General features: G+C 40.3%; 1 protein-coding gene across 1 annotated transcript in view; it reads right to left on the reverse strand.

Moving 5' to 3' along the window:
- LOC136863061 (dnaJ homolog subfamily C member 2) overlaps nucleotides 1-1,611 on the reverse strand; it is a 153,538-nt gene extending 151,927 nt beyond the window's left edge. Inside the window, exon 1 of the mRNA XM_067139391.2 lies at nucleotides 1,414-1,611. Coding sequence (XP_066995492.2) covers nucleotides 1,414-1,477 — 64 coding nt within the window. The 5' untranslated portion in view covers nucleotides 1,478-1,611. The remainder of the gene's footprint in view (nucleotides 1-1,413) is intronic.
- Nucleotides 1,612-23,945: the final 22,334 nt, after the last annotated feature.

Raw genomic sequence — 23,945 nt, forward strand, 5'->3', positions numbered from 1 at the left:
ACCTATCTGTGTCGGTGCGACGTAAAACAAATTGGAAAAAAAAAAAGTCTTTTTCAGAATCTGGCACTAACCATAGTCCGAACACTTCACCCCACAAAACGTCTGTACTTACTCAAAATCACTGGCATAGGCCTATATGATTCAATAAAATTAAATTTAAACAGTAATAAATAATAATGTTATTGGTTTTATGTTCCACTAACTTTATTTTCAAAGACAAATAAAATGAAAATAAAAGATATATCAATAGTATAGCCTTCACTAAACCACTACATCTTCTTCCACTGAAAATTCAGTTCACACATTAACTAGATTACTGTCCCTTTTAATTGCTATGTTGATAAGAACCTACTAGAGACTGAAGAAAGGATAATATCTAATGATTCAAAACAATAGTATGGATACCAGAACTTTAAATAAAATGCAGAATTCCACAAAGGAATTAGTTGTATTCTCCAAAAGTAGGCCTAGGTCTAAATCATAAGTGGAGAGAATGACAAAAGTCCCTAGCAGCAATTCATATCAGACAGAAGGTAAAACAAGGCAATGTACAGTCAATCAAAACTGAACATCTTACATTATACATTACACTTGATTTCTTCTGAATAATTTTGACTAATATTGGACATGTTGGAAGAATATCTCAGTGGTTCTAAGGGGACAATCATGACTTGAATGCTCCTTTTGTGTGTGTGTAATCCACTAAATTATATCAGAGTTAATTAATCCATGTAGAACTTCTTAGAATCAGTAAACGATACGTGATGTCCTTGAAATTCAATCTATAAATAAATATTTTAGAACACTCACAGCATCCTCCATTTGAAGCAATGAATGCTACATTTGAACAATATACCTGGCATTCTAATCTCCCTTCCACTAATGTAAAAGAAAATACCCCTAACCTCACTTCAATTAATTCCTCAAATTTTCATGCAGAATTTAATACATCACAAGGAGCAATTGCCTGTACCAAACTCCTATAAATCAACTGCATATTATTCGTCATTCGGCGCAAAATTATTCACCGAATACATCCAATGTAAATTAAGAGTTTTAGAGTGAATGACCAGCATCCATTACAGCAGCGACCTAACGAATATTTCTTACACCGAAATACAGAAATGATATAGAGAAATGTTATGGTCGTCTGGAGATGGCTACCATAAAATTCCCATTATAGTTTGAGATCACCCTAAATTTTAATATAATTAACTTTCAACACTTCCAACCTTTCCCTCCAGCGCACACAAAAAACAAAAGATGCACAAAGAAAGATATTAAGAGTCCTGAAGACCAGAGACACCTTCTAATGTTGAAGACGCAACAATGGGGACGTCCTATGTAATGTATGACGTCGACAATGGAAAACTACGAAGTTAAACTCAGGAATTCTACATAAGATGAACTAACCACTAATAGTTTCCTGAGCAACATGCCATTCGCAGGTTTGAACGTCGTGAGTTTGCTCTCCCATGTCTATAAGATTTATAAATTGATGGAGCAGTACTTAAAATAAGATCATCACGTATGTTCACAGCTTAATCCACAGCACAACAACCACATATCACCGGTACAACAATCTACACACTCGGCACTCAAAGACTCAAACCGTCGTACAATAACATTAGAAGATCTAATATTGAACAGCTTCTGCCAACATCAACATTACGCCGGACAGCAGGGAGTAAAGAATACAGGGAAATACCTTGGAGCTCAGAGTGAAGCCCAATGACAGTAATCTGCATAGGTGACGTGGTCGTGAATAGGCGAGAGAACGCATGCTATTTTTTTCATAGTGAAATCCGTTGCCTACGTTATAATACAAGGCCCTGGAAATAGAGCCCGTAAAACGCTATCGAAGTGGTCACACTGAAGTTCAGTGCCGGGCCACCTGGGTCGCTTTCTTGCCCCCTGCCTACCAGGTTCGCGCCTTTAAACGTGTTTATTAACTGAGTTGGTTGTGAATCTATTATGCATTCGTCTGATGTTAAGCATTCGCAGTTCCAGTCATGGTTTATTCACGAGAAATTAAAGGTAGTGGAATTTCGTTTCACAAGTTTCCAGTGAATGTTCAATGTTCGAAACATTATACAGAGGAAAGTATTACGCATGAGATACGACTTCCACCTGATGAAATTAGGTTCCTAAGTTTTGATCCGAGTTACGTCATAAGAATCGGGCTATCCCAAAATTTGTGATTGGACTTCTTTGTAAACATTGCTACCGTGACCGGCGATCATTTGAGAGGCCTCTTCAAACTCAGAAATTTTAAATTAGGAAACCAACCAGAATAATAATTTGCCCAACAAATTTGGAGAAAATGAATGTAGCAAGAGCAAAAAATACCGTATTGTATTTCCCCCCGGAACAATCTCTGGTTTGAAAAGTATGGAGGTTGTTTGTCCCGAGAGCATTAAATACAGTTTAAAATAAATCATTTGTTTTATGGAGCATTTTATGAAATTTTCGATGCGCATGACGTCTGCAACACCTCACATGGGACATATTCCAGGAATGAGAAAAAACGAGCACCTTTTAGTACTGAAGATGAACGCCTCAGTTGGTTAATTAATGATTTCCTGTCATATATTGAGGAGCCGGCCCCGTGGTGTAGGGGTAGCGTGCCTGCCTCTTACCCGATTCGATTCTCGGCCAGGTCAGGGATTTTTACTTGGACCTGAGGGCTGGTTCGAGGTCCACTCATCCTACGAGATATGAATTGAGGAGCTATCTGATGGTGAGATGGCGGCCCCCGTCTAGAAAGGCCAGAATAACGGCAGAGAGGTTTCGTCGTATTGACCACGCGACACCTCGCAATCTGCAGGCTTTCGGGCTGAGGTAGGCCAAGGCCCTTCAAGGGCTGTAGTGCCATGGGGTTTGGTTTTTTGTTTGTCATTATATTAAGACAATTCAAATGCATTCAGAGAAAATAAAAAAGATTCATGAGGGAAATGTATCAGGCATAGATCTTGACTACCCAATCCACTGTGGCCTGCGTAAAATACCTCATAAGTATACATTTGCATTATGCATTGACGAGGAACCTAACAAGCGATGACATCGAGCTCTTCTTCAGCTACCTAAGACGCCAAGCGGAATACAATGACATTATGGTTCGTGTAGCGAAAGAACAAACAGACTGTAAAGGCTGTTTAGAACATATCTCTTCTCCAGCTATTCAAAGGCCATCATTGGGTCTTATTCGTTTTCAAGATCGAGGAGCCCTCAGATACCGAAAATCATCGTCTGTGGCACTTCTGCAGTGATCGACAGAATTTGTCACCTCCGCTACGCAGTACTTGCTCCGACGAGAGTTACTAAAAAGTGTACGGTTTTTTCCAAAGACATTTTCAACATTGAAATTAAGTGTAGAATGTGTAAACACGACAAACCAGCTGTTTTTCTACAATGAAAATTTCTGAGACCTCTATTAGTCAACATTGCCTCGAGCCACTCAAGTAGAAGAGGGAAAGTTTTGAAACTTCAATGACATATCCAAGCCAATGCAGCACCGCTCTATAAATAAAGTACTGTCAATACTCGCAAAAATATTCAGCTCTTTTTATTTAGGATATAATTTACTTATTGACATATACGGCCATGCGAATACAAGGGGGCAAGAACGCGATCCTAGCGGCTGCATGGTGAACTAGGATGCTACCCGTTTCCATGAGTGCATTTCAAGGCTTTGTATTATAGCGTAGGCAACGGGGAAATCCGTCACAGAACATTGAAGTGAATACGGTGAACGCAGATTATAATATTGCTGTATTTTTCATATGCAAACACTGTACGATGCCCTAAAACGTAAAAGAGATACTAATATTTAGCTGATGTTGTAGCTCTTACAAGGCTTAATTAGAGGGTCACACAAGACAAGAAATTGTACAGAAAAACTAAAGTTGATGAATTTGGGACTTACCCAGTGGCGGCGAGTTCCATATGTTCAGTGGTTCAGTGAAACCCCTAGAAATATATAACTCTTAGTAAAATGGTTAATCAAGTGCATATTTCTTTAATTACGTCTGTAAATTTGCGCTCGGAGCGTTAATTTTGACATCAACACTCGATTGCTCTCCGGAACCAGCGAAAAGGTTCAATTTCTGTATTGCTGCGCCCGGCCGTGGGACGTAAGAAGGGTGAGCATGGCGCGGGGACTTGCGTGGCAAGGGGCGTAACCCGATAACAAAGCTAAACTATCGCTGTTGACTAGACCAGCTCTTGGCAGCGCTCGACACGATCTACATCGAACAAGCCCGAAGTTAGCCGATGCATTGTCTCAAAGCGCGCGGTTAAAATTTGCGGTAAATGGTACGGTACGTTTTGAAGGGATTTTAATTTCACGATTTTGCGTTTTAGACGTAATTAACCGCAATGAATCAAAATACTTTGGTAACTAGGATTTGTATAACATAAATAGGCATACGTAGCCTATGTGTATGTAATTATCGTAAACTTTTATTAATCAGTAAGAAGTGCTCATAAAAGCAAAATACGTCAATAAAAAAACATAAGTAACAACAGGCTGACTAACACGTTCTTGAAGCAGTATTTATTTCTGACCCATCAGTTCAACCACTTCCGGAACAGTACCGTAGCGAATATCTACTCAAGATTGTGTTTAGTGAAGTGCTCTATTGTATCTGACGTTCGTTATCACGGTGTTTGGCGGTGTCTTGATGCGTGCGTCGTGTATTCATCAGTCTGGAAATTAATACCGTTCGGTTTCTCCTAGAGAATACCTTTCCAACACTTGGTTTAGAAGAAAAATGCAGAATAAAGCAGCTGGGCAGGCCTCTTCCCTCCCTGAACATTATTCAGAAGCAAACTAGTAGATGTAAGGATTTTTGTAGAGCATTTAAGCCACAGATTTACGAGAGGAATACTTGGCTATGTGGTTGCGATACCATTAATAGGCGTTTCTGTTTCCCGTACTTGCTTTTTGCCAAGGGTAAGGACACGAATTGGACAAAAACAAAGGTATCAGATCTCAGCCATTTAACATAAAAGATCAAAAAGCACGAAGCATCTATTACACATAAGAGTGCATGTTTGGATCTTTCAGTTCTGGGGAAAACAGATATTAGGCAGCAGCTAAGTAGCGCTTTCAGAAGGAATATTGAGAGACATAATGATAGTGTGAGAAAAAATAGGTACGTGCTCTCGAAGATCATTGACTGCGTGAAGTTCTGTGGTGAATTTGAACTTGCTTTGAGAGGTCATGACGAAACACTCGATTCAAACCATCCAGGCGTATTCAGAGGACTCATTAATTTTACTTCGGCATTGGATACCGTTGTTAGGGGTCATTACAACAGTGCTACAGTCTTCAAGGGTACGTCGAAGGACATTCAAAATGACATCCTGGAATGCATGTTGCAAGTGTGTCGCGAGAATACTTTAGCTGAAGTAGCTACTGCAGATTTCGTCTCCGTAATAGAAGATGGAAACATCTGGAAACGACGCCTTCTCATTAGCTGATTGTATAAAACGGGTCCTCACTGAAGTAGTTGGAGAACACAAAGAAAAAGTAGTCTCCCAAAGTTACGATGGTGCCAATGTTATGAGCGGCCGACACTGCGGAGTACAAACAATTGTAAGGCAAGACTACCCATTTGCTTACTTTGTGCATTGTTACGTCCATCAATTGAATTTAATTCTGGGCCAGGCTGCTAGCCACAGCAAAGAAGTGCGATTGTTCTTTGCCACCATTGGGAAGATTCCAGCATTTTTTTTCTCATTCGCCTCAGAGAGTGGCTATTCTTGATGAGGTTGGGGGCAGAAGAGTTCCGCAAGGCTCAGCTACGAGATGGAACTATAAATCAAGATGTGTTCGTACATTGCATGAGCATAAGGAAACAATAGTGGAATGCTTGGAAAAAATTGAAGATACGAGCAGACAAACAGCTAGTATGAACCAAGCACACGGACTGCGTCAGAAAATACAACAGCCAACGTTTACTTTTTGGTTAGAGTTCTTTTACAGGGTTATGCCTCACGTGGATATTCTATACAACCAAGTACAAAAGCGTTCTGCAAACCCTGTATCAGTGTGAAGTGCAGTAAACTCCTTTGAAACGGCAATTTCGAAAGTAAGGGACAATGCTGACAACATTGTTGTCGAGGAAAATGTGCAAGAAGACGACAGAGGGAAAAGAAGATGCGAAAATAGTTACTACTCGAGGAACATTGCGGCAAAGGAGGTATGTGACGTGATTATAAATCACAGCAAAGAGAGGTTCAACTTCTCTAACCACTTACTGGCCTCCAGCTTCTTTGATCACCAATTCTTCCCATCCTTCCAAAATAATTTTCCAGAGGAGAATCTTACGTATATTATACAATCCTATCCTTTTCTTGACAAACATAACCTGAAAACTGAACTGCAAGTGATTTACTCAAGAAGTGATTTTAAAGCAATGAACAATGCAACTGACTTACATATTTTTTTCTTTTTGATAGAGAACAATCTCAAGGAACCTTTCGGAGAAGTGATGAAACTTTTGAAATTAATTATTACTGTCCCCATGACTACTTCTGAAGCAGAAAGATGTTCTTCAACCTTAAAGCGGGTTAAGACATTCCTAAGGAGTACAATGGATGAAGAAAGACTGTCTGCTGTTTGTTGTCCATCGAGAAATAGATGACCCATAAATTAGTCGATTTTAATGAGAAGGTAATGGACTTATTTGCCGCCAGGAAGGAAAGGAGGATGGATTTCCTGTACACACAGACGACAGCTGTTATACCAACGCCAGCAACGTCTTCAACATTAGACGAAACTGGATCAACTTAAGGCAATTACACTTTATATTCTCTGTCTTTCATTATTCGTTCTGGTAACTTCTTCGAGCTGCAGCCGTGTGCATTCAAACGAAAGTCACCTTTCTAGTCAAACAAAGTCACTATTTTACATCTATATAAATATCAAGTAACATTAAATTTGGACACGTTATTTTTCAAAGTAGTGAACCCCCAGATGTTTTATCCACGCGCCGCCACTGGACTTACCTTAAATCACAATTCAGTTGTTGGATAAGTGAAGGGAGTAATGTGGATACACTTTGGGCTAAATTTAAAGGAATCATCTGGGAAGGAGTGAAGAGATTTGTACCTGTTAAGAAGGGTAAAATGACCTTAGACCCTGTTTATTATACAAGGGAAATAAGAAAATTAAAAAGAAAATATAGAATGGTAAACAGGAAAATCAAAGAGGGTAGAGAGTAGAGAAAGTAGAAAACAGCTAATGAGGGAACTGAATAGAGTGAAAAAGGAAGCAAAAGAGAATTATATGAATGGCATACCGGTACTTCAAGAGGGAAATGACCACAAAGGGAAGTGGAAAAAACTGTATTCATATATCAGGAATCGAAAAGGAAAAGGAATTCAAATTCCTACAATGGTGGGAGAAGGGGGTGAACACTATTTAACAGATACTGAGAAAGCAAACCTATTTAGTAATGAATTCAGAGATTCAGTAGAAGATTGTCAGAAGTTGGAAACTGAAACAGAAGATAGAGAGGGAGAGGCACATAGGGAAACAAGATGCTTCTCATAAATGAAGATATTTTCAGAGAAATACAACTGCTTCAGCAAGGAAAAGCAGCAGAAAGTGATCAAATTACTGGGGAGGTATTAAAGACAATGGGGTGGTTCATAGTGCCTTATTCAAAATTTCTCTTGGACTATGTAGTAAATAATAGTGTAATACCAAAGGAATGGAAGGGCGAAGGAATCTATAATAATCAAAGTCAAAGTCACCTCCGTATAGGCCATGAAGGCCTTTGGAGGAGTGGAAGGTAAAGGCTTCCACCATTGTTAACCCCGGCACGTGATGGGGTAGAGTGGTTAGCTCTACGCCCGGCCGCCTTTGCTCCCAGGAATTAACCTGGTACTCATTTTTGGTTTAGGCTGAGTGAACCTCAGGGCCATATGCACCTCCGGAAGTGGAAATCTCGTTTCTTAAATTTTACGACTTCCTGACGGGGATTCGAACTCACGTCCTTCCAGGCGAACTGAGCACGCCTTTACCGCCTCGGCCAGGCAGCCCCTAATCTATAATAATACCAATTTATAAAGGAAAGGATGATAATATGAAATCAGAGAACTACAGACCAATCAGCCTGACCAGTATAGTTTGTAAAATACTGGAGAGTTTAATAGCAAAGTACATCAGAGATATGTGATGATAAAAATTGGTTCATGAGGAGCCAGTATGGATTTAGAAAGAAATTTTCTTGTGAGGCACAACTGGTGGGATTTCAGCAGGACATATTAGATCAGTTGGATTCAGGAGACCAGTTAGATTGCATAGCCATAGATCTTTCCAAAGCCTTTGATAGAGTGGAACATGGAATATTATTAAAGAAATTGGAGGGAATAGGATTGGACGTAAGGGTTACACGTTGGATAAGTACATTTCTAAATTCAAGTGTTCAGAAAGTCAAAGTAGGAAATAATGTATCAAAGGAAGAGAAAGTTTAGAAGGGAATTGCACAGGGTAGTATAATCGGTCCGTTACTTTTCTTAATATACGCAAATGATTTAGGGAATAACATAACATCAAAAATAAGATTGTATGCAGATGACATAATTGTTTATAGGAAAATAAATAACATTGAGGATTGTTAAGAATTACAAAGGGACCGTGAGAGTATCCAACAATGGGTTGAAGAAAATAATATGATGGTTAATGGAGGCGAATCAACTATTACAACATTTACAAACTGAATTTGAATATACACTGACTGACAGAGCAAATGCAACACCAAGAAGGAGTGGTTCGAAAGGGATGAAAGTTGGGGAAAAAACAGAGACGGCACGGACGAATAATTGATGTTTATTTCAAACCGATATGCAGGTTAAACAATGCGCACGGCATCGACTCAGTAGGATGTAGGACCACCGCGAGCGGCGATGCACGCAGAAACACGTCGAGGTACAGAGTCAATAAGAGTGCGGATGGTGTCCTGAGGGATGGTTCTCCATTCTCTGTCAACCATTTGCCACAGTTGGTCGTCCGTACGAGGCTGGGGCAGAGTTTGCAAACGGCGTCCAATGAGATCCCACACGTGTTCGATTGGTGAGAGATCCGGAGAGTACGCTGGCCACGGAAGCATCTGTACACCTCGTAGAGCCTGTTGGGAGATGCGAGCAGTGTGTGGGCGGGCATTATCCTGCTGAAACAGAGCATTGGGCAGCCCCTGAAGGTACGGGAGTGCCACCGGCCGCAGCACATGCTGCACGTAGCGGTGGGCATTTAACGTGCCTTGAATACGCACTAGAGGTGACGTGGAATCATACGCAATAGCGCCCCAAACCATGATGCCGCGTTGTCTAGCGGTAGGGCGCTCCACAGTTACTGCCGGATTTGACCTTTCTCCACGCCGACGCCACACTCGTCTGCGGTGACTATCACTGACAGAACAGAAGCGTGACTCATCGGAGAACACGACGTTCCGCCATTCCCTCATCCAAGTCGCTCTAGCCCGGCACCATGCCAGGCGTGCACGTCTATGCTGTGGAGTCAATGGTAGTCTTCTGAGCGGACGCCGGGAGTGCAGGCCTCCTTCAACCAATCGACGGGAAATTGTTCTGGTCGATATTGGAACAGCCAGGGTGTCTTGCACATGCTGAAGAATGGCGGTTGACGTGGCGTGCGGGGCTGCCACCGCTTGGCGGCCGATGCGCCGATCCTCGCGTGCTGACGTCACTCGGGCTGCGCCTGGACCCCTCGCACGTGCCACATGTCCCTGCGCCAACCATCTTCGCCACAGGCGCTGCACCGTGGACACATCCCTATGGGTATCGGCTGCGATTTGACGAAGCGACCAACCTGCCCTTCTCAGCCCGATCACCATACCCCTCGTAAAGTCGTCTGTCTGCTGGAAATGCCTCCGTTGACGGCGGCCTGGCATTCTTAGCTATACACGTGTCCTGTGGCACACGACAACACGTTCTACAATGACTGTCGGCTGAGAAATCACGGTACGAAGTGGGCCATTCGCCAACGCCGTGTCCCATTTATCGTTCGCTACGTGCGCAGCACAGCGGCGCATTTCACATCATGAGCATACCTCAGTGACGTCAGTCTACCCTGCAATTGGCATAAAGTTCTGACCACTCCTTCTTGGTGTTGAATTTGCTCTGTCAGTCAGTGTAATTTGGGTGAAGTAGTTATGCCAAAAGATGGCAAGTGCAAATACTTAGGTGTGAGATTTGAAAGAAATTTGCACTGGAAGGGTCATGTGGATGACATTGTTGGGAAAATATACAGATCGTTACATGTCATGATGAGGCTACTTAAAGGATGCAACAAAGAATTAAAAAAGAAAAGTTACTTAAGTATGGTTCGTCCATTATTGGAATATGCAAACAGTGTTTGGGATCCTTACCAAGAATACCCAATAAAAGAAATAGATAGTGTGCAGAGGAAAGCAGCAAGATTTGTAACAGGGGATTTCAGGAGAAAGAGAAGTGTATCAGAAATGTTAAAGGAACTTGGTGGGAAACTTTAAGTAAGAGAAGGGAGAAAACTAGACTTATTGGATTATATAGAACCTATACAAGAGAAGAAGCATGGGGAGGTATCCGTGAGAGGCTTGAGTTGGAAAATAATTATATCGGCAGGACTGACCACAAGTATAAAATTAGAAGGAATTTTAGCAGAAGCGATTGGGGTAAATTTGCATGTATTGGGAAGGGCGTGAAGGAGTGGAACAGTTTACCAGGGGTAGTGTTTGATCCTTTTCCAAAATCTGTACAGATATTCAAGAAGAGAATAAACAGCAACAGAGAAAATAAATGAAATGTTAGAGGGCATTCGACCAGCGCAAGTTATTGTAAATAAATTAATTGCATCCCCTGGTCTAAGTAGTTTGGACAGCCGAAGTAGGGGACTGCCTGTAGGGGTGAAGTACAGTAGGGACATTGAGGGCCCTGGGACCGCTTCGGTAGCTGTGAAGGCCCTTCAGGAACTGTAAAAAGTGGTGGCAAAAGGGGCTCTGGTTAAGACGCAGCTGGTCGTTACACTACTTAGGTTCCAAAATGGGTAAAAAATAAATAAATAAATAAATGCAATGTAAATTTTAATCTTATACCAGTTTTAATTCCACATACTGTATATGAGTTGACTATGTTTGTAAGTACAGGAGATATTATAAGTATAATTTTGTAAACAATATTAATTTATTAAGGATGAGCTGTGTGTTTAATAGAAAAAACTGTTAGCGTAAATTGTATAATATTTTACTCTGGGAAAATTTTCTTCTTCTCTTGTTAATGTAAAATTTAATGCTTGACAATAATGTATGTTAGTGTACCATTTGCCACCGAGGTAGACACCTCATTTGCAAATAAAGAGATTTTGATTTGATTTGATTTGATTTGATTTGATTTGATTTGATTTGATGTCGTGTTGTGCATACGGTTGCATGAATCAGAAATTCAAAAATATTCCTGGAATAACATTTCACAGCGAAGATTCTAAGTATGACTTGTAATATGTAGTACAGTATATTAAAGCGGTGAAACTACTTGAAGTCATTTGAGGCAATGCCTACCCTAAGAAATACGATTAAACATAAATATTGTATCAAATGTATCTGTTGTTGTTATTGTGTTAAATAAACAATCTCTTTTTGATATGTGCTACATGATGGCAGCAGATGATGTGCTTCGCTAATCACCCCGCTAGATGGCGACAGCAGACTACTTGTATTCTGACATGGAGGCAGTCTGTAACTTGTCTCACCCAGGACTTTTTGTTCAGTTTTCCTTCCGTCAGCTTGACGAATGGCGCGGAGTGGTGGAGGTAAGATAAGTTTACAGCCTGCACTCCTCTCTCCGCAAGGTCATGACCCCAGAGAGGCAAGCCTCCTGTGCTATTTGACAGCGTAGTAACTCCCTGCGCGAAGGTGACAATGAAGTACCCTATTTTTAAGTGTGTGTTTTTCTTTCGAATTAGTAGGCAATCCCGTGCATTATTGGCTTTATTTGTGACAATTCAGACATGACTGTTAGTTATGTAAAACGAGACTGTCATCATCCGGTTGAAAATCGCGTTGTAATAATGTGTGAAGTAGGCCCCTTCGGGAACTTGACGTACGAAGAGAAGTGTGAAGCCAAAAACAAAAGGTGTACATTATGCCTAATTTGGACATGAAGTAATTTAACGGTAAAGTACCGAGAAAATTTCAGTTTTCTTGGTATATACGATATACGTGGTCAACAGCCTGTTCCGAAAGCAAGAAGATGTTTGTGTTATGCGTGTGGTTTGTTTGGTGGTGAAAAGGAATGGACTTTAAATGGTTTAATTGTTACAAAAAAACTTTCTTGAGAAAGCAGAGAAGCATCAAATTTCAAATAAACATATTCAGAATGAAAACTGATTCCGTTTACTAGGGGGCGAGAGGATAAAACATTCTTTATCTGAAGGTGCAAGAATTCAAGCCGTGAAACAAAATAGGCTTGTTGTTGAGAGACTTGTTGATATTGTGTGTGTTTCTTGGTAAACAGGAGCTTGGATATCGAGGTCATTTTGAAGAGGAATACTCGATCAACAGGGGCAACTACGGTACCTAGAGTTTGTTAGGTCTTCTTTCAAAACAGGAACAGTACATTCGAGATCATCTCCAGTCCACATCGGGCTTTAAAGGCACATGAAGCGAAATACAGAATTCATTCATTGAGTCTGTAACTGCCATAATTTAGGAGACAATCAAAGCAAAGTTAGATTCTTGTGTTTTTATTGGTATTCAGGCAGGTGAGACCTTAGATGTATCAAACAGATCTCAATTTAGTGTAATATTTGGGTTCTGTTCAAAACAGGGTCCCACAGAAAGATTCATAGGCTTTTATGATGTTTCGATTGGTAAGACTGCATCGGGTTTATCAGAATTAACTGTCCATATTCTTCAAAAATGTGAAGTGATTGATAAAGTCGTATGTCAAACATATGACGTGTGCTCCATAATGGCAGGAAGGCATGGGGGTGTTCAGCATTACGCTAACCAAGTTTGCCCAAGGGCAATATTTCCACACTGTCAATCTCACAAGTTAAACCCCGTTCTTCTCCATTGTTCCAAAACAATAAAATCATTCAGGCTCTTCATTCATAATCTGACAACGTTTCATTCATTTTTAGTACGGTAGATCTTCAAGAAGAGATCATCTTCTGAAATCCAAACGATTCAGACTTCCACAAAATGCGCTACCCGTTGCAGCTTTCATTCGAGAGCAGTCCACACAATATTTTCATACTGTGATGATCTGAGACAGGTTTTTGAAGACATTGCAGAGAATGATGAGGGTTGGGATAGTGAGTCGTAAAATTCAGCTGTTGGATTACTTGCCATACTCAAGAAGGCCCAATTAATTAATTTTCTCTGTCTCTATAGAGAAATTTTTATTTATACAGACTATCTCTTTGCTCTACTGCAACACAAAAGCACATCTGAAGTAATTCTGTGCAATACTGAAATTAGAAAAACCACTGGTATCCTCAAGTATCTGCGATCCGATAATACAGTATCCTCTTGCGTTGTAAAATGTCGCAAAATAAATAATGAGATAAATGTTGATGACAGGAATTCCAAACACTCAAAATGTTAACATATGCAATTCTTGACACCTTAATTATGCAAATGGTACCGTAATACGGTTTGGAGATTTTGAAAGCATCCGGTTTGTTGAGTTGCTGGATCATCTCAGTTCATAGTTTACAAATAGAGTTTCCCTGCTGTTAAAATGAACAGTCTTATGAACATTTACCGCTTTTTAAATGGGGAAAGCTTGGAAAATGATTGATTAACATTTATTCCAATATAGAAAAACATTTGTCACCTCAAAAACGTTTACATTATATTGTACTCAATGACCTCGAGCTAGTGTATGTGGAAGTGTCAAAACTGATTCGTTTAATATTAACAATTCCTGTGACCACGGCTTCCTCTGAAAGGAGTATGATCACTCTGAAGAGAATAAAAACATACTTGAGTAATTCAATGAACAATGAAAGACTCAGTAGTCTTAGTACCATTTCTATCGAGAAAATGCTTGTGAAGGAATTGATGAGTGATCAGGTATTAAAGGACCGTGTGATTAACCGTTTTTCATCCAAGAAAACACGACGTTTCGAACTAATCTACAAGAAACGTTAAGTTAAGGTTTCCTGCCTACCCATTAATTAACTAATATATATATATATATATATATATATTAGTATATTACTATATTATATTCCGTATTTCAGAGTCTCACAAGCACCGTTCACTTTTCGTAAGAATATTTAGGTTAGACTTGTTGCTTATCGTCAATTTTTCCTGAGGTTTCCTGTTCATGATGAAAGGAGAGCAGAGTGGATTAAGGCCATCAGAAGGGAAAATTCGATACCTTCTACTTACACCAGAATATGTTCAGCACATTTCAAACCGGAATTGTTTGAACGGTCCATGAAGAAATTTGTTATGAAGGAGAATGCAGTACCTGCTATTTTTGAAGCATTCCCTTCGTACCTACAGAATTAGAGCACCCGAGGCATAGGGAGTTTTTCATTTCCACGCCCTTCGTGGCCCTGGTCTTCCCTTGGCCGATACCTTCATTCTTCGAAGTGTCAGACCCCTTTCAATTTCCTCCTAATTAGTGTTAATAGAGGATGGTTGCCCAGTCGTACTTCCGCTTAAAACAATAATCACTACCACCACCTCTAAAATATGTATCCCCCTATGGGTGAGGACGGTAGAATAAGGCCCACGGTATCACCTGCCTGTCGTTAAAGTCCCTGTGGAGGTGGAGGTAGTATAAAAGCACCCACGCTATCCCCTGCTTTTCGTAAGAGGCGACTGAAAGGGGCCCCAGGAGATCTCAATTTGGGAGCATGGGTTGGCATCCACGGGCCCTTACCTGAGTCCTGGAATTACTTCCACTTACTTGTGCCAGGCTAATTTTAATCTCATGTCCGACATGCGATGGTCAACTCTTGTTTTTTTCCTTTTCCGATCCGGAGGCTACAAGAGGATTCGAGTGGTAGAGAGTCTTTCATTTTCTCGCCCTGCATGGCCCTTGTCTTTCTTTGGCCGATATCTTCATTTCTCTCTGATTAGTGTTAATAGAGGATGCTTGCCTAGTTGTACTCCCTCTTAAAGCAATAATCACCACCAGTTGTAAAAGGAGTGTGGTTTGGCGTCCAAGTGGCCTAAGAGGCTCTTAACTTCGGAGTGTGGGTTGGAGTCCAAGGGGCCCTTAGCTGAGACCTGAACTGTTTCCACTTGTGTCAGAGGATGGTTTACTTGATGGTTGTACGTCTTATTAAAACAATAATCACCACCACAACTCCAAAATATGTAGTAAGCAATGTTGCTGTGCCCAGTTTGGTACTTTATTACGCAGTCCCCTAAAGCATTCAGATTGTGGTATGACCTTATTAACAGCCTACTCCTCATCTTTACTGATATCTGGTGAAGATTTGCGTCTCCTGTTTTTAGGATACTAGGTTTATAGTACCGATAGTCAACTAGCGAGAGAGTAGATTTAAGGCTGCCGGGTCGTGAGAAACGCTTCCTTAGATCTCAATAAAAAAAAAGCATCAATAGGTCTGTTTGCCAGATTCGAAGTTTCCTTACTCCTGATAACATATCTTAGTTGGTATATATCCACAACGTAAGAATTGCCATGTTTTGCTAACCATGGGGACGTGGCCGTTAGCTTCAAGCGATAGCGACAGAGAGTAGCGTAGCGTGCAGCTCCCTGTATTCTTCACTTCCTGTCGGACATTTAGTGTTGCCAACTAGGAACTGGTATCCTCTTCAAAAATATCAGTCGAAAATCCGACATGCTGGTACAAAGTTAACGCGAGGTCCTTAAACACCACTAACGATTAACGATTATTTCGCGTCTTATACACTACTGTCAAAATCTAAGTATAGCTTTATACGCGGGAAATCAAACGTAAATGCTATGCATGATGCTATTAATTATACCCGGTGGTACAGCTGCCCCTATTCACGCAGTTTTATGCAACCCACAGATTATAGTCGAACCTAAAAATATTGACCTTGACTACTCACTACAAGCTCTTACAACGCTTTCCATAATTCGTTTATTCGTGTCAAGCAAATCAGCATTAATGGTAAAATACCGATTGATGATAAAGAATCGTGAAAATTATGTGTCGCAGAAACATCCTGTACAGAGAATATTATTGGTGAATGACTAGAAGTAGCAGCAACACAACAGCGCTAAACAGCAACACGTGATAGCCGAGCTTGCTAAAAGTTAGAGGAGAGTACCGGTGTTCGTTAGTAGGCGGTTCGAGTCCTGTGTACAACGAATGTTTTTATTGCGTTGTTGATGTTCGTGAGAGTCGTGTTGTTGACGACAAATCTAAATCATGATCAGTTCTCATACTGCAGGTACTCAGCTATGTTTGTTTTTAAGGAGCTCTTAAAAGAGCTATTTGCAATAAAGTGAGATTGTACCGACAGCGGTGCGATGGGCTTATGCATGGCCATTCGATTAATGAAGCAAATGTTCAAAATGACCACCTGCTTCGTTAATGCACATCTGAGCACGGTGGAGGAGAGACATTCTTGCTTGCTGGAACATATGTGGTGGAATCTGCCTGCAGGCTTCCGTGATGAGCCGCCGTAAATGATTCGGGCTCTCAGGCTCCTGCTCATAGACTCTTTCCTTTAAATAACCCCAGAGGAAAAAGTCGAGTGGAGTAAGGTCAGGTGATCTAGCCGGCCATGTGACCGGACCCCCTCGTCCAATCCATCGTCCAGGATATGTCCCATGCAAGTGGTTCCGTACAGCCAACGACCAGTGTGGGGGAGCTCCATCCTGCTGGAACCACATCCGTAACCGTGTCATAAGGGGCACATCCTCCAATAAGAGTGGGAGGTACTCACGAAGAAACTCTAGATAGCGTCGTCCCGTGAGGTTTCCTTCGAAGAAATATGGTCCAATTATCTTGTCACCTAGTATCCCGCACCACACGTTGACGCCCCATTGTACCTGAAATCGAGCTCCCCTGATCCAGTGAGGATTTTCAACGCTCCAGTAATGGAAGTTGTGACGATTAACAGTTCCGTTGTTGTGAAATCTGGATTCATCACTAAAGAGAATGTCCATTAAGAAATTCGCATCAGCTTCAACTCTTTGTAATATCCATTGCGAAAATTCTATCCGTTTTGGAAAGTCATCTCCGTGAAGTTCCTGGTGCAGCTGTTGATGGAAAGGGTGGAATTTATGGCGGTGCAATATTCGCAGTACAGATACATGACTGATGTTCAGTTCATTTCCTATGGCCCATGAGCTTGTGTGCGGGTTGTATGCAATTACATTTTGAACAGCTTCGTCGTTATTTCCAGACGTCACTGGAGCATCCCGAACGGGGGGTAATGTATGAAATGACCCCGTTGCAAGCAACCGTCTTTCAACACGTCGAAATGTATCTACAGTTGGCAGCCTTCGTCTAGGAAATCGTTCTTGATACAAGCGTCTGGCTTCCCGTGCATTTTGCCTTGCTTCTCCATAAGTAGTACCATATTCACATAATCATCCCGTGAATACATAATGTTTGCTTTCGTGCTAACCGTACAGTACGTGCTCACACGTTGCTGCTAGGATTACGATATGCTGTTTCATGTGCCCTACGTATGAAGTGTAGACCGCTGTTAGTTGGTCTTCGAGTCGGACGTGCGCAGTTGCTTGGTTGAATGGGTGGGTCAGAATGTTGACAACACGTGCACTGCGCTTCATTCCCTGTAGTCGTTTGCCATATGCAAGTCGCATGTTATTATTCCTTTCGTATGTATGCTTTCTTTGTAAAAGTGGCAAATTACTTTTGAGACTTAAGAACGTTAAATATTTATTACGAATGGCCTTACAAGTATAATATAAAAATAAAATTAAAAAGTTCGTAACTAGATTCGAACTCTAAATGCCTGCTAACATATCGTATGCTCGCTGCGATTGGTGCCATGTAGCCACTGCGGGCGACAAAGAATTGGGCTCGTAGCTCTGTACTAATGGAATTACCTAGGCTATCGCTTCGATACTGATCGTTGATGTTAAAAGTTCTGAACTCGAATGTGCAAACACCACAGTGAACTAAAGAATCGCGTCTCTCTTACGCCCAGATAGTTGCAACCATTTTCTACGCGTTACTTGGTTGAATGAGTCCAGCGTTATGTTTCAGGTGGTATTCACAATCGGTGCGTATGTGGCGATATTTATGATACCTGTTTATTATAACTTCCGTAGAAGCATATCGGAGACTTCAGAAAGGTCTTCGTAAACGATGCCTAAGCGAATACGAAATGACATTAAAAAACGCATGACTCAAGAATGGTTGGAACCCTTCCTGCTTCAAGTAACCTATCGAGGTACGTCTTCCATACGTAATTCCGCGCAGCTATTTGCAACGTACAAGCGCCATCCTTGTAACTCTGTATTCACGAGGAGAGCGGAAGTTCCCGCTTCGACAAGTTACTGATGAGTTACAGCCTTATGGTCCCGTTTTATGCCTTTTTTGATCGCTCTAACGGTAGTAATTACATGGCGTAAGCTATCACATCTGCTGTACAGCATTTGCGTGCCACAGATTATAAACTACAGTGCAAAACACGTTTCTATCAATTTCGATGTGATGAGACTGTACAAAAGGGTGGTGCATTGACATGTCTGTAATTGGTCTTACCCTATCACGTTTTCTATGATACCACGACCGCCCTTTCTATCAAAAGAAAGTGGCCTCTTGGACCAATCAGGTGCGCAATTCTCTACCGACAGCTATAGGCGTGTTTATGGTTTGTACAGTATAGTAACATTTCGTAAAAATTAGTAGAGTATTGGACACCGCTCTACATAAAATGGTACAGTGTTTTTGAGATGGACCTCACTTACTGCCTCTTGTACCATTTTTCCATTGTGCGGAGAAGTCTACTTTGGGTTAACTGCACATAACATTGCTGTAAGGTGTTGCGCAAGATGGGACTAAGAGGCATTTACGTCCTAGCTGGTGGCATATATTCGGGAAAAAATAGGGGCAGCTGTACCACCCCGTATAATGAGTCATTTTGAGAAATAACATTTCAGTTTCACTGTGTGATGGAAATACTAAGGTACAATCACTTACTCTGCATTTAGGTGATAGTGTTGAGAAGCAACTTGATATTCTGGTGTGGAATTGCCATTGTCTTATAAATAATTATGACTTGCTGGATATATTCTTGTCCCTGTATTCTGTAAACATTTTAAGAACATTGGTTTCACGAAAATGAACATACATTTATCAGCCTGCAAGGGTATACATTACAATCAATATATTGTACAAAAAATAAGAAAAAATGTGGTGTAACCATTTCACACAAACTATTTTGAATGTAAGGTAATTGATGTTTCAGAATTATGCGAGGAAACTGATTTTGAAGTTGTCGCAGTGTATGTTAGCAATTTGGAATTGATTGTAGATTAAATCGTCCACCTCGTGGAGATATTGATACTTTTCTCGAGAAAATGGACATGCTATTGGCAAAGTTAATAACAGTTCTAGTATGTAAAAAGAAGACAAAATTTTGCATTTGTGGTAACATTAATCTGGTCATTACATATGACGAAAAGAATGTGAATAGTAATTTTTTTAAATTTACTGTGTTCTTTTGATTTCTACTGTCCAAATGAGCGTCCTCCCCTAAAAACGCAGTTTTAGATACCAGTAATATAATAAAACCAAACCCCACGGCACTTAACGCCCTTGAAAAGGCTCTGGCCTGCCTAGCGACCACTGCTCAGCCCGAAGGACTGCAGATTACGAGGGGCCGTGTGGTCAGCACGACGCATCCTCTCGGCCGTTATTCTTGGCTTTCAAAACCGGGGCCGCCATCTCACCGTCAGATAGAACTTCAATTCTAATCATGTAGGCTGAGTGGAGATCAAACCAGCGCTCAGGTCGAGAGAAAGATCCCTGACATGCCCGGGAATCGAACCTGAGGCCGCCGAGCGAGAGGCAGACACGCTACCCCTACACCAAGGGGCCGGCGGTAATATAAGTACTAATGTTAATTATAGTGATTATGATTTTAATACACTACATATATAATTAGATGCCCTTGGTTCAGAACTCTTAGTTATAGTTGAAATTTAATTATGTGTTGACAAATAGGTCTGATACTATACTCGTATGCAAAAGATTCATCTCCGATGGACAAATAACAGCATTTGAGTTGCGTTTGAGATCATTGAATTAGGATGTTCTATTGGATCACACCGTAGTTCAGGTTAGGAAACGAGTTTAATATTTTTTCAACACCTACATATTACTTTTCAATTAATTCTTTCCTATTACTGATGAGACATCAAAATTGAAGCGAGTTCACCTTGAATGTTTTGCTCTGGAACTCAAGGAATTTTTGAGCCAGATCATGCTCTCTTATAGAGTTTGTGTACACACTACGGTAATGAAAAGTATCACTTTGATCAATAAAAGAAGAACATTAGTAAATCTTATAGACTAATGATTAAAGAGACAAAATTGAAGGCTAATGAACAGTTTATAGAAAACGCAAGTAATAACATTCGCGCAGCCTGCATAATAATCAGTCCTGCAACCAACAGAGTGACTACAAAACCAATAATATAAATTTCGCCAGATATTTTCAACCAATATTTTGTTCAATCAGTAGACCACATTCTTAAGAATATACCAATTATTAATATAAATGCAAAGGAATTATTAGTTCGCTGTCAAAAAGGCTAGAAATCGATGCTTTAAATGGAATGCAATATCAGACGTGGAAGTATGGGAAAAGTGAACAAAGTAAAAACTCAAAATTTCGGGATATTTATGGACTATCTAACAGTTTTCTCGAAAGAATTATATACTTTTTATTCATCCCCTAACTATATAAGTACTGGCGTTTTTCCCAACATTAAGAAATGTTGTTAAGTTATCCATTTCAAAAAAATGGTTTTTCAATCACTCCAGCCGTTATAGAGCAGTGTCAGCCATTCCTATATTTGGGAAAATCCTGGAATATATTATGTTGGACCAGCTTTCTTCTTATTTCAAGGTGAACAACTTGTTAAGTAATGAAGAGTTTGAGTTATGTTCTGGAAAGTCAACGATTGGAAGATGTTTTTTCAGGCTTAGATAAATTGCTATTTGCAAAAATCACATTTTGTGATTTGACTAAAACATTTAATTGTGTTTCCCATGAAATCTTGACTGATGAATTAAATTATTATTGTGTCAAATATAGATAAATAGAAATATTTATATCCTATTTGAATATCCGGAAAAAGGTACTGTAGTTGAAATAGCAGGGACTAGATCAGATGAGTTAGAAACTAATCTTGGAGTCTCATAGGGATCAGTTCTGTGTCCGTTTCTTCCTTGGTGATGATTAGGGGGCGGATTTCTATGACAAGTCATATTTTACCCCTTAACATTATATCTTATAGTCTTGTATTTTCAACACATTTCCAAGCATGATAATCAAAATTTAACAGGTTTCTTGGGCATATAAATGAATATTTAGGCTTTCTTAAGTCTGATGGCATATTTTGAACAAAATATCATTATAACGGCATATTTTGGTAATTTTCATTTGAATTTTATTTTATAAAAATCAGAGTAAGCTCTAGAAAAATATTTTTCAGGATAGACTGGATTATACTACTGAAGAACCATTCTAAAGTAGTGTATGGAATGTTTCCAACAGATAGGAGCTATTGTTTGCTAGCTGGGTCAATTCCTAGCAACCAGGCTATTGTATACACGGAAGCAGAGGTAATTCTGCAGTTATTTGTCGTTGTTCTTATCTCTCTCCTTCGCCCTTCCCTCTTCCACACACTGAATGACCTTGGTCATTAGGGAGCTTCAGTCATTCAGTTCCTTTCAATATGCCTAAAACGAAAGTCTCAATTTGTGGGAAGTTGCGAAGTTTTGTTCGCGAGTTCGGTGAAAACATATTCAGTATGGATGGATTGATATTATTCTGTAAATTGTGTGAGGTAAAAGTTACTGCCGAAAAACGCTTCTCTGTGCAACAACACCGTCATACTGTAAAACATAAGAATTGTGTAACTAGATATTCTGCACTCGAAAATAAGCAACGTCTGCTATTCGAAACCCCGACATCAAGTTCACAGTGTTCACAATTTTCACAAGATCTCTGCAAGATGATAGTTTCGTCTAATATTCCCTTAAAGAAATTTAACAGCCGAAGCTTCAGACAGTTTCTTGAAAAATATACAAAGCATCCTGTTCCCAAATAATCTACTCTCAGGAAGGACTATCTGACCCCTTGGTATGAAGAGATGTTGGATATAATAAGGCGTGACGTGGGAGCAGTCGAATCTACTCTCAGGAAGGACTACCTGACCCCTTGTTATGAAGAGATGTTGGATATAATAAGGCGTGACGTGGGAGACAGTAAGAAATGGATTTCAATAGACGAGACCACAGATGTGGATGGAAGATATGTAGCAAATGTGACCGTTGGCACGCTGAAGGAAGATCGGTCTGGAGATAAGTTCCTCCTGACATGTGAAGTGCTAGGGAAGACAAACCATTCCACCATTGCAGTTCTCTTCGAAAATTCATTAAATCTGTTGTGGCCAAACGGGGCAAAGGGGGAGCACATATTTCTGTTTATAACTGACGCTGCTCCGTATATGGTGAAGGCAGCCAAGGGTCTTAAAATGCTATACCCGAAAATGATACATGTGACATGTCTTGCACATGACTTGCATAGGGCAGCTGAAGAAGTTAGAAGTAGCTACCCTGAAGTTGATAAATTAATATCGAACTGTAAGAAAGTGTTTGTCCAAGCTCCACTTCGCGTTCAGAAATTTCAAGGAGAAGCACCTTCACTACCCCTACCTCCCAAGCCAGTTATAACGCGATGGGGGACTTGGCTTGATGCCGCAGTGTACTATTGCAACAACTTAGATGTCGTGGAGAAGATCGTGAAGTCTTTTGATCCTGCAGAATCGTCCTCCATAAAAACCACTCAAGATTTATTTTCAAGCACTACATTAAAAGCGGACCTTTCTAACATAAAGTCCAATTTTAATTCTTTATCAGGAGCAATCACGCAACTGGAAGTTTCAGGTGCAGAACTAAGCGATGCACTGTATGTTGTAAAGTGCACTGAACAGGAATTAAAGTATGCGAAAGGAACAATAGCATCTAGGGAGTGTAGAAAAATAGAAAATGTACCGGCAAAAATAGCGGACTTGTGTACCTGCGTAAAATAAGTGACATTCTTTGTGAAAACCCTTCATCTGCAGATTTCCAGGAAATTTCTCCAAGTGATTTGACTCTATTCAAGTACGCTCCTGTTACATTATGTGATGTCGAAAGAAGTTTATCTCTCCAGAAGACGATACTCAGCGATAACAGGAGGGGATTCTCATTCAACAATCTTAAGATGCATCTGGTCTTAAATTGCAACAATTCTGATAATGGAGACTAGACCAGGTATGAAAGTTTCATTCAAATAACATATATTTTGTGTAAAAATTAAAACTGATTGATTATTGAACAGTGAAAGTAACTGTAGTGTTTATGTCTTCCACATAGTCCGTCCTTGCCTAGGAGTATGCAGTGTAACCTTAACGAGTTCATGAAATATTCACCATTTTAGTTGATTTTGGGTTAAAGATTTCGAAGAATTGCAACTTTTTAAACTCTAAATTAATTGGAGCCTGTAGCAATCGTAATAAAAGTGTTTCTATGTAAAGTAGATGCTATTCATTAAGTCATATTTTGAATTTTATAGGTCATACTTTTATGTTTCTTAGGTCATAAATGCATACATATTTCATACATTTTTAGGTCATAGAAATCCGCCCCCAAGTGATGATAAACGACTTGAGCTATAATATTGTATCCCATACTTCTGCCGTTTGTATGCTGATGCCACAACTTTGTTAAC

The sequence above is a fragment of the Anabrus simplex genome, chromosome 2 (genome assembly GCF_040414725.1).
Source record: "Anabrus simplex isolate iqAnaSimp1 chromosome 2, ASM4041472v1, whole genome shotgun sequence".
NCBI lineage: Eukaryota > Metazoa > Arthropoda > Insecta > Orthoptera > Tettigoniidae > Anabrus > Anabrus simplex.